At 33.4% G+C, this 13,015-nt stretch overlaps 1 protein-coding gene across 1 annotated transcript; it reads right to left on the bottom strand.

Moving 5' to 3' along the window:
• Positions 1 to 5,464: 5,464 nt before the first annotated feature.
• Positions 5,465 to 6,904, bottom strand: LOC135194594 (uncharacterized). The gene has a single exon (XM_064220208.1). The coding sequence runs from the start codon at positions 6,902 to 6,904 to the stop codon at positions 5,465 to 5,467; it is 1,440 nt and encodes a 479-aa protein (XP_064076278.1).
• Positions 6,905 to 13,015: the final 6,111 nt, after the last annotated feature.

Here is a 13,015-nt window from a genome sequence, read left to right as displayed (position 1 = left end):
ATCACAATATTGTTATCATTTAAATCAGTTGCATAAGACAATTCTTCCAAAATGGCGATAAGTTCTACAGACATAATGCTAATGACATTATTCTTTATTCTGAAGCCCCGAGAATAACTCCTTCTTGCATCATAGAATGCTGCTCCACATCCTGTGATATTCCTTGATCCATCAGTAAATATTTTACACCATCCATTATATTTACTATGCATTTCCTTTAAAATATCCACTTTAAGGTTATATTTTTCATAAGACTTCTTTGATGTAGTCATGCTATCTAAATCGGTTTTAATAGTTTCCGACGTATTTATTAGTGTGACCCAAACTTTTAGTGAAAACATGTTTAATAAATCAGAAGAGTAAACATTCATGTCTTTACACTCGTTGTAGGATGCCATTAGTAAAGGTGGTTTTCTTTTTGTATAGTATACACTCGATTGAAGACTTAATGTGTTTAGAGTTACTAAGGTTTTAGAATTGGAAATAGCTAAACTTTTTAGGCAAAATCTATAGGCAAGATATTGTCTCCTTATATACAAAGGTGGTATACATAATTCGCTTTCCATAGCGTGTATCGGAGTGCTCCGTATGAAACCGCCTATTACTCTAAGTGCTTGATTTTGAATTCTATCAAGTTTAGTTATAATTGTTTTAGGCGCATTGTGATATAAAAAACTAGCATAATCTAATCTACTCCGAATGAGTGAAAAATATATTTTTCTGAGGAATTTTTGATGAACACCCCAATTTGAACCGGACAAAAGCTTTAGAACATTAATTATCTTTAAAGATTTTTCACATATTTCATTGATGTGTTTTTTCCAAGAAAGTCTAGAATCTAACCAAAAACCTAAATATTTTAAGCATTTTGAATTTGATAAAGAACTATTATTTATATTTATTGAAATAAACTGATGTCTTTGTCTTTTAGAAAAAAGCAATAATTTAGATTTGCTAGGCGATATATCCAAACCCATATTGTTGAATAGTTTGACAATTATATTTAACGCAATTTGAATATTATTTTTAGAAACTTTTATGTCTTTGTTACTTGTAAAAAAAACAAAATCATCTGCATATTGACATATATCTACGTTATTAAAATTCTGTTTAGATATTTTAGACGTTGCTATATTAAATAACAGAGGAGATAGAGGATCACCTTGTGCAAGTCCAGTATGAGAGTACCTTGTTACTAAATGTTCTCCATTATTATTTTTAATCATTAAATGCCTTTCGCTTAAAAAATTCCACAGATATAAACATATTTTCTTACCCACTTTGATTTTATCTAACATTGACACTACATGATGAACGTTTACATTATTGTAAGCATTTTCTATATCTATGAAGCATGCTAATGTTGGACTATTGGTTGAATAGCCTATTTGAATATAAGAAACTAACCTCGATAATGAATCCAAGCATGAATGAGCTTTCCGAAATCCTATTGTGTTAATAGAAATTATTTTGTTATAAGATTTTAAATTAACATGGTTATTTTTTTATTACTAACATTATCTAAAACGGGATATTTACCATGTTTTTTATTTTTATTTGGTGGAGCTCGATATTTCGACATTATCTACGAATGTCTTGTTCACGAGACTGACGTTTGCGGGTAGATGTTGACGGCATTAGAAGTGTCCATATCGGACTACCTCCTTTCTCGTACGTTTGCTGCGTAAACACTGGTTACCACTACCACTGTCACTTTCACCCCTACTATTTGTTTTATTTACACTCGAAACTCGATCCCGTGTTTTACAAACGAAACTCACCGTATCGATTCGCGAATTTTTTATATTATTATTCAAGGGTTTGCATAATTTTATCACTGGATTCCATACTTTTGACAGTTGAAACCCATCTTCCCTATTGAAATTACTATATTTAGTAATTTCAATGGCTTCTCGTACCAGTCGGGGTATGTAATGGCGTTCTGTCGCGAGTATCTGAGCATTATGAAACTCGATCCAATGGTTCGGTCCGGCTTCCAGAAGATGTTCCGCGATGGCTGATTTCTTGGTATCATTGTTTTTTACCGCCTTGATATGTTCGTTGATACGACAAGATACCGTACGTTTCGTCTGTCCAACATAGGATTTACCACAACTACAGTCGATTTTGTAAACTCCGGGTTTTTCCAGGGGAAAGCTATCTTTAGGTGAACGCAACATTTGCCCTATCTTCTTGAAAGGAGTGAAGATAGTCTTCACCGCATATTTGCCCAGGACTCTAGCTATCTTATCTGTCACTCCTTTAACATATGGCATAAATGCTGGTTGTCTTTCAACCCTGTACTGTCGCAGTAACTTATGATCCCGTGTAGCTGTGTTTCCCACTTTATATCCATTCCGCTGTAGGACCTTTTCAACGTGTGCTAGCTCAGATTGTAGGTGGTCTTCATCACAAAGAAAGAAAGAAAGAAAGAAAAAACATTTATTGACATACACACATTCATATGCGCGATTGGTCAAAGATGCTACTACAGCGTTTAAATGTCGAGGATGGTGGTGTGAGTTAGCATGAAGATATCGGTCGGTATGCGTTGTTTTCCTGTAGACAGTATGGCTCACAGAGCCGTCCGTACGTACTCCAATTTCAACATCAAGGAATGCCATTTTTCTGTTCTTTTCCATTTCACAGGTGAATTTCATTTTGCTGTGGATGCTGTTCAAATGATTTAAGAAATTCGTTGCACTATCACTGTCCCCCTTTATGATGGCAAATACGTCATCTACATACCTCTTCCACAGTTTAATAGTAGTTACAGCCTTTGCCGTTGACATGGCTATCTCCTCGAAATGTTCCATCCAGATGTTGGCGACTAGAGGAGCGACTGGACTCCCCATTGCCACACCATCTATCTGCAGGTAGTACTCGCCTTGGTAAACAAAGTAACTGGTTTCTAGGCAATGGTGTAGCAATTTTATATATTCAGCCGGTATGTTATTTAGCTGTAATTTCACCTTTATAACATCCATACATTCAGAGACCGGCACATTCGTGAATAATGACTCGACGTCAAAACTGACCATCAAGTCGTCAGGGTCAACCGTAGTCGAACGCAAGATGTCAACAAATCGTCTGGAGTCCTTGACATGAGATTTTGTCTGGCCTGCTAACGGTTGTAGTACTTTAGATACATGTTTTGCCAATTCGTAGGTGGGCGAGTCAATCTGACTTACTATCGGCCTCAGCGGGATATTTGGCTTATGTATTTTGGGTAGTCCGTATAATTTAGGTGGTTGTATGTTTCTCGGCCGGAGTAAATATTTTGTTGTCTCATGTCCAATAGCATCCCTATAGGTCTTGATTAAAGTGGTCGTAGCCCGGTTTGTTCTTGCCGTAGGGTCATAGGTGACTTTTCGGTAAGTACAATGATACCAAGAAATCAGCCATCGCGGAACATCTTCTGGAAGCCGGACCGAACCATTGGATCGAGTTTCATAATGCTCAGATACTCGCGACAGAACGCCATTACATACCCCGACTGGTACGAGAAGCCATTGAAATTACTAAATATAGTAATTTCAATAGGGAAGATGGGTTTCAACTGTCAAAAGTATGGAATCCAGTGATAAAATTATGCAAACCCTTGAATAATAATATAAAAAATTCGCGAATCGATACGGTGAGTTTCGTTTGTAAAACACGGGATCGAGTTTCGAGTGTAAATAAAACAAATAGTAGGGGTGAAAGTGACAGTGGTAGTGGTAACCAGTGTTTACGCAGCAAACGTACGAGAAAGGAGGTAGTCCGATATGGACACTTCTAATGCCGTCAACATCTACCCGCAAACGTCAGTCTCGTGAACAAGACATTCGTAGATAATGTCGAAATATCGAGCTCCACCAAATAAAAATAAAAAACATGGTAAATATCCCGTTTTAGATAATGTTATTTTGTTATGTTCGACAAACCATTCTATTCGTTTTAATAATATTTTGTGGAAGATTTTACATATGCAAGACATTAACGAGATAGGACGTAATTTCATTTCTGACGAACAACTACTTATTTTAGGAATAGCTACTACCTGAATACGTCTCCACTGATTTGGAATATAACCTGAGTTTAAAATTTTATTGAATATATTAACTAATAACACTTTACCTAACTCCGGAAGGTGATATATCATAGAATAAGTTATACTATCTTCCCCAGGGGATGTATCTTTTTTCTTAAGACACTGTAATAGTTCGGGTAAAGTGAATTCAGATTCTAGCAAAGTATTAATGGAATGGAATTCTGGGGATTTGTTAACGACTGATTCTGGTGCTATTGTACTAATGAGTTTTTCTTTTAAATTGTTATCTATGTGCTGCTTGTTTGAAATGTAGCCTTTTATCCATCGTAATCGATTACACATCTCAGTCATAGGCAAAGTGGAAACAAAACTGTTTAAAAATTGTTTAAACATTTCTCTTTTAGCTTTACGTATCTTAGAACGGCAATCAAGAATCTTTGCTTTTAATCTATTATAATTTTCAGGTGTTGGGTTTCGCCTAAACATTTTAAGAGCTAATCTGCGTTGTGCAATTGCTTGTGATAGCGTTGGATTCCAATAGCATTTCGGTTTAAATTTCGACTCAGGTTTGTTGCAGAATTTTATCCAAGGAATATGGTTGTTCGCAGATTGATTTATAGTCATTTCAAAGAAATCATATAAATCTTGTATATTTGCATAGTCGTAGTAGTTGTTTATTAATAGTAATTGATGGACTGTTTGTTTATAGGATTTCCAATCAGCCTGCTTAATATTACGTTTTGTAATTTGTTTGTATTCATCTTTAAAATAAATAGACATTTTATGATAAGATGATCACTACCATTCGTAACCTTCCATGTAAAATCAACAGCAATATCGACGGTACAGAAGTACACCTCCGGTGAAGATTCTTGAAGTCTATTATTTACTAGTTTTATCCGTGTAGGTTCACCATTATTTAAGGTAATAAAACCATATTCCATGATAGAATCCCACAATTGATAACCCCTATTATTACTTTTATTTGACCAACTAAGATGATGACCATTGAAATCACCAGCAATCAATGTTTTTTTTTTTAATTGACTAAATATGCTATCCCAGTCACATTGAGATGTTCGTATAGATGGAGGGCAGTAAACCGATATTACATTTTCTAGATATTTACAATTATAAATTTTAACATGAATTAATTATATATCCATACTATTACAATTATGGTGACATACCAGAGACTGAAGCGACTTATGAACAATGATCGCCACGCCACCGTACGAGTCTTCCTTATCGTTTATATATATATTATAGCCACTTAGAGTAATAGACGATTCCTTCCGTAACCAAGTTTCGCTCACAATAGCTATGTGAATTTTCTCTTGCCACAATAATTCACCAAAGTTAACTAATTTAGATTCTATGCTCTGTGCGTTCCATTGCAAAATATTGACTACAGTCAAATCTTTAAACCGTTTATCCATTATTAAGATTGAGTATGGACTTCAGTATGTCTATATTTATAAGTCTATTCAACAAATATTCTTTAATTTCCAGGAACATAATTTTAAAAATTAATGTGATTTTATCTTCAATAGATTTTTTAGATGTTAAAATTTCTTGTATTTTCCTAAATATATTTCTCCACTCTAACTTTTTAGTATCAGGTTGTAAGTTGGTCTTCTCGTTTTCCTTCGGAAAATTAAGCGCGCTGTCTATATCTATCTGTTGTCCTTCATCATTACCTTTTTCTTTATTTTGTTCATAATTTGGCTGTTCATAAACTTCTATAGATTGATTTTTTTCCTCAAATTTTTTTTTCTTCTGCTTGTTAACTAAAGTTTTTCCACTAGTCAAAACAGGACTTTTAAGAACTTCACTGTATGTTGTTGTATTTTTTGGTTGTATAGGATAGTGGTTTTCTTCTACAGGTTGTAAATTTACCATGAGTTGTGATGATAAAGAGTTGTACTGATTCTGATAAATTTGTATCGCTTTTTTGTAGTTGACATTGTCGTTGCTCATAATTTCCCGTAAACGTTTCTCTCTTAGATAAACTGGGCATGTTTTGTTTAAAGCTATATGTGAACCCTTACAATTAATGCATTTATATGATGTTGTATCGCAGTTATCATGATTATTCCCACATTTTGGGCAAATTATTTTGTTAGACGGGTAAAACTTTTTGGGATGTCCGAATTTCCAGCACCGCGAGCATTGGGTAACTTGGAAGGTGAATGATTCCACTTTAAACCTGCAACCGTATGCTTCTACATACGGAGGTAAAGTAGGACTTGCGAAACAAACTCTAATTGTTTCACTGTCTTCCCATTTGTTGTCAAACAATCTCTTTAATCGTTTCACCGATGTTATTTCATAAGGACAGACTATTAGTTCTTTTAATTCTTCTTCACTTGATTCCTTTTCTATACCCCTTATTACCCCAAAGGACAAATTATTTTCATCCATCATTTGCATTCTACATTGTAATTCAATAAGTTTCTTACAAGTAAGTAGTTTCTGAGCATATTGTTTATCCTCGAATTGGATTATAACTTTGTATGGGTTTTTATATTTAATTTTTACGATTTTATTTATTTGTTCGTTAAAGAGTAATTTAGCTAACACCATCTGCTTTGGTAAAACTTGTAACGATGTTATGCATACACCGTAGGTAGATTCGTTTTGTTCGGTTATCATATTTTCATGTCTACCCTCACTATTTGTATTTTTACTCATCATTGTATGGGTCTCTCTTCTATTTATCTTTTTAGGTTTTTTCTTCATTACTTTTGTAAAACTGTCTTCGCTGCTCTCTTCGCTGTTGCCCCTACACCGTTTTTCGTTACGTTCTAACATTCCGGATGTTTTATCTTGACATGTTAATTCAATTTCATTTTCATTTTCTGCAATCATTTCAGAATCACTTTTACACCAACTACTTTTATTAGATTCTTCGCCATCACTTTTTTCGTTCATATTCAGCAATTAAGTATGATTTACTAGATGAAATAAACTCGAATATTTTTTTTAATAATTAACCACTTTATAACGCGTCCGTTCCCTACAACGGGTCGGTCTCGACCTGATGTAGTGAATAGATTATATTAACTAAATACACTTATTAACCATTCTACATTATGTAACCTACTTTTGTACCTACTTAACGTACGATCTATTGCAAATAAAGACAGTATCTACTCAGCAGTCTCGGCTTTCATTCCTCTCTTAGGGCACCACATTACATGGCGACCCTGCCTAAAGAAGATTCACGCGTGTGTTAGATTTTTTATAGAGAGTTAATACATTATGTCAGGATATTTTAAGATAATTTCTATTTCTTTATTATTTTATTATATTTTAAGGTTATAAGATAATAAAAGATTACATATGAAACACAAATATTTATTTAGCCATTATCAAAATCAAAATATACTTTATTCAAGTAGGCTTTTACAAGCACTTTTGAATAGTCATTTAACAAACTATTTAAAGTAAAGCTACCACCGGTTCGTAATGTAGATTCTACCGAGAAGAACCGGCAAGAAACTCAGTAGTTACTCTTTTTCAATATCCAAAAATACAGTCATGTTAGTTAAATATAATTATACTAACTTTGTATATGACGGAGGCGGTTAAAATTCAAATCCAGAGACAGCGACATCGTGCGCTAGTGGCACGTGCACCGGACGTCATCGCCCCACCGACTCCCCACTACGCGCTGATAGTATAAAAGACTAGACGCGCCGGGTATCGGCACGACCCCACCGACTACGTTCTGAGCCGAGGTGCGATCTCATAGGAGACACCCTCAGGACGAACGTCACTCTCGAGCCCAAAAGGGTTCACCTTAAGGCAGAGTCTTAGCACTCGCCCCAACGTTCGGTGACGCTGTAAAGGCCAGTAGGGCCAACAGCAATACACAACTACAGATAAAAAAAGGGTATCGGCACGCATTTCTAACGATTGCGTCTCGGTGCACGAACCACTGTCTTAGTGTAGTCACCACCTAGTATAGGTATTGCTTTGGCTGTGTAAAACCGACCTTACTTTGTTAATTTATTGGAATTATAATATCATAATAAAACGATTATAATTATATTGGTTGCGTTTTACTTCTGATGTCTGAGCCTATTCCGACGTCAGAAGTGGGATACGAAGACCGCCCCACTTCTGAAGATTTTACTCGAAATATCATGCAGGAACAAATATCTTTATTTAGTAGCTGCATGGAGGCCTTGTTTTCTTAAATCGCTGACAGAGTACACGCCTAACATCTGTGAAAAAACACATCGGCTCCGCGAAAAAATTCGCTAAAAAATTGAATTCCGAGCCGATCGCAATAAAAAAGTGTTCGCGTGAATAATAAGTGTCTGATTCGCGAGGATTATCGTTGGCAGCATCCTAGGATCAAGGATTCCCGAGTCACAGGACATCAAACTTGGCTCTGAACTGCTCCCAGGAGGTGTCCCGAAAACAACAATAAAAAAATCACCCCCAAGTAGAGGACAATAAGACCTTTCCGACGACACCTTCCACGAGAAGATCGGGTAATATCTGGCGAAGTTATTAAGGTTATAAATCTTAGTAATATAACCTTAAGAGAGAGGGCGCTCGTTCAACACGCACGGTGTTACATTAGCTCCGCAATTTATTTGTGCTTAAAAATATTAAATCGACAATACTTCAATTTATTTCGTCATTAAATTTAAACATACAGACTAATTTGCCGTGAAGTGTCGTTATCTCACTAAAATCTGTTTTATAAACAACATACAAACAAAAAATATCAGTACAAAGATATGGGTGTCAGTTACAAAGTTTAAAACGTTGTGTGTCTTGTGTCTTGCAATAGTAGTGTCAATGACCTCAGCTATACTCAATGAACAAAGTATCCTTATAAGTTACATACTGTAGTGTAAATTCACCACAGTCTTACACGCCCGTGGACTTACTAGATGCCCTACAGCTTTAAGTCAAAAAGCCGTGGGTTCAAATCTCACATCGGCGAGGATTATATTTTTCAAACAATTTTTACAACGATGGATAATATAACGCAAAGAAAACAAAGAAGACGTGCAGTTTCGCTTTCGGACTCAGATTTAAATCTTTCGTACAGATCACTGAATAGCTCACTGCTTAATTCTACGATGAACGAAAGTACCAACTATTGCACCAACAAAAACAACAATTTACCTCCAGCTTCAAACTTAGACACATCATTAGTTTGCGAACTGAAACAAAAATTAGAAACTGTACAATACGAACTTTCTTGTGCTCATGAAGAAATAATAAATTTAAATTCCGAAATAACACGACTAAAACAAATATCAGAAGAACAAAATAAAAAAATCGAATTCTTGAAAAAAGTAAAGACAATGAGTACTCCTATTATCAAAAACGCGATTTCTAATAACAAATTATCTTTATCAGCGCGAAAGAAAACCAATATGGAGACTAATATTAACAGAAACGTTTGCTTGAATTTGGAAAATGAATTTAACAATAGTTTAGATAAGACTCAACAGCACTATAAAACAGAATTAATATTGAAATCCAACGATTCTATAACGAAGCAAAAGGACACAATTCATCTCACAAAGGACTCAAATAAAAGCGACACCCGTTTAATTCATTCTGAAAGTAAACTAATCTCATTTCCCATACAAGAACAAGATTCTGTAAAGAAATATCCTAGAATTTTTATTTTAGGAGATCAGCAAGCGAAAGGTTTATCGATGAATCTTATAAAAAGTCGTTACAATAAATGGAATGATATTTACAAAGTAACATCAATGGTAAAGCCATACGCCATGTCTTCCCAAATTCTTAATAGCTGTTATAATTTAGAGGCGGACATCTCCCATTGTGACATAGTCGTTTTACTCATTGGTAGTAATGATAAAAATCCTTATGAACTATTCTGCAATTTATGTATTGCTCTTGATAGACTGAAACAATGTAAACGAATATTTTTAACAAGAGTTCAAAGAAATATCCATCTAAATGAAAACTTACTTAATAACAATATTAAATTAATAGTAAAAAATATCCTAATTGTACATTTCTAGATTTAGAACCTAAATTAGATTTTAAACAAAATTTAAATTATTTTGTTCATCGCGATTTTATTAAATGTTTATGTTTTAAGTTAAATACCGAAATAGATTTTCTAGACTACAAAGATAAGTACTTGGTAAATCCTCTAAGGCAAAGAAAAGTGACACTAACAAAAAATCTTTCAGAGTCACCCCTTATTTCGTTAGATAATGCACAAACCTACACCCATTACAAAAATAAGTTAGAAAGTTTAGTCGAACAACGAACTGAGTGCAAAGGTACAATTCCTTATTATTTCAAAAAAATTAAATGTAATGCTAAACAAGAAGTAACAAACAAAACAAATTTACAACAGTTTTTTCGGACATAAATCGCACTTTAAATTATTTCACCAAAATATTGCCGGCATCTTAAGTAAACGTGATCTGGTAGATATAGCTCTGTTGGAATTGGGGGAAACATTGGGAGACATTGATGTGATTTGTTTATCAGAAACGTTTCTTAAGCATGGTAGTGAGTTCAACTTGAACCTACAAAATTATAAACTAGCATCATTTTTTTCTCGTCAAAATGAACGGAGAGGTGGTACTTGTATTTTGATAAGAAAGAATTTGATTTATGAACCACTTAAAATAAAAAATAGTAAGCCCTATGTGTTTGAAAGTTGCGGAATAGAAGTGTTAAATTACAAGATCATTATTGTCTGCATCTATAGAACACCATCATCAATAGTTAGTAGTTTTCTTACTGAACTTGATTGTTTGTTACGTTCATTAACTCGAAAAACCAATAGAAAAATAATATTGTGTGGTGATTGGAATATTGATGTTTTAAAGAACAACAAGATATCGAATGATCTTACAGCAATTTTAAATATTTATAATGTTAAGAACCATATTGTAAAGCCCACCAGAAAAAACTCGTGCTTAGATCTTATTGTAAGTAACTATGATAAAGTTATAGCTAACCTTCATAACCTTGCTTTATCTGATCATGAAACTGGCCAGAGCCTGTTGATAGAGGTATCACCAGATTCATCTCTTAACAAAAATCCCACTTTTTGGTTTGAAACAAGACGCGATTTTAACAAAGATAATGTTAGGAAATTTAAGGAATATCTAAAAGCCCTTTCATTTTCAGACGTCTACACAGAAACCGATTTTGATAAAGCATTTTCAAATTTTCACGACTGGCTAACTCTATTATTTGAATTGTGTTTTCCCATTATATACATTAAAATATCTCGCCAAGCACTCCGTAACAAGTGGATAACTAAAGGAATAAGAAAAAGTAGTATAATTAAACGACAGATATACATAAAATATCTCTTATCGGCGAGTAATAAATATTACAACAAAAAAAAGTACATCAATTACAACAGGATACTTAAAAAATGTATATATCTTTCACAAAAAATCACAGCTAGAAGACATGTAATAAATTCTAAAAATAAATGTAAATCATCATGGAATATCATAAAAAAGTCATTTGATAATACAATTGATAAGAATGACATAAATGAATTAATTATTAATAATAAAAAATGTACTGACTCTAAACTAATTTCTGACTATTTTAACAATTATTTTATAGATTTAACTAATAAAGATTTGACAACTTGTAAAGTGACAAAAAATACTACAAATATACCTATAAATAATAATTCTATGTTCATTACACCAGTAAATGTGTCTGACATACTTAAAATAATATCCGCATTCAAAAACACAAAATCTGTTGGTTACGATCAACTAAATACAAGAATTATAAAAGAATGCGCCAATATTATAGCTGAACCATTGACTCATCTAATAAACAAATCCTTAGAAGAAGGTATATTTCCATCACGACTAAAAAAATCTATAGTAAAACCATTATATAAAAGAGGTGATCCACTTAATACCGGTAGTTATAGACCCATTACCTTAGTACCAATAATTTCAAAAATCTTCGAGAAGGTAATGAGTGATAAATTATATAACTTTTTAACAACATTCAAGATATTAAAGAATTCTCAATATGGGTTTCGGAAAAAAAGTTCCACAACATTAGCCTGCTTTACACTTATAAAAAGTATAACTGAAAGTTTAAATCGAAAAATATACCCTTTATCAATTTTCTTAGATATGACAAAGGCTTTCGATTTCGTATCTCACAATTTACTATTACAAAAAATGTATTGGTATGGTGTTAGAGGTCAACAGCTCGAATGGTTTAAAAGTTACCTATATAACAGAGAACAATGTGTGCTGATAACAAAAGTTTGCAAGATTTTAAATTAACATAGTTATTTTTATTACTAACATTATCTAAAACGGGATATTTACCATGTTTTTTATTTTTATTTGGTGGAGCTCGATATTTCGACATTATCTACGAATGTCTTGTTCACGAGAACATGGTAAATATCCCGTTTTAGATAATGTTAGTAAAAAGTTTGCAAGTTTAAAAGGCAATTTTTTTTCTCTAATTATCTGGTAAATCGCTACGGAGTTCCACAAGGGAGTGTTCTAGGACCTTTACTATTTCTTATTTATATAAACGACATGCCAGATGCGTTAAATCACGAATGTATCTTATTTGCTGATGATACAACAATTAATATAAAATGTAACAATAGACAGGATATTGAACGGGAAGCCAACACCGTTTTGACAAAAGTAATAAACTGGCTTGATAATAATAATCTACAAATCAATCTATCAAAAACTAAAATGATACAATTTCAAACACCGAATAGTAATTTTTTAGATATAAATGTATCAGGGAACAACACGAAACTTGAAAACGTTAATTCAACATTATTTTTAGGGGTCCATGTAGACAAATACTGTAATTGGAAAGAACATGTGAATGCAATATGTGATAAAATTGAGAAATTTGTATACGTTTTAAAACGTCTCAAAAAAGTAGCCACTAAAGAAGCCGCAATGTTAGCATATCACGGATATATATCTTCCAATCTTC

Source organism: Vanessa tameamea, chromosome W (genome assembly GCF_037043105.1).
Source record: "Vanessa tameamea isolate UH-Manoa-2023 chromosome W, ilVanTame1 primary haplotype, whole genome shotgun sequence".
In the NCBI taxonomy this organism is placed as follows: Eukaryota; Metazoa; Arthropoda; class Insecta; order Lepidoptera; family Nymphalidae; genus Vanessa; species Vanessa tameamea.
Note: the sequence above shows the minus strand (reverse complement) of the source record. Positions and strands in the feature narration are given on the sequence as shown.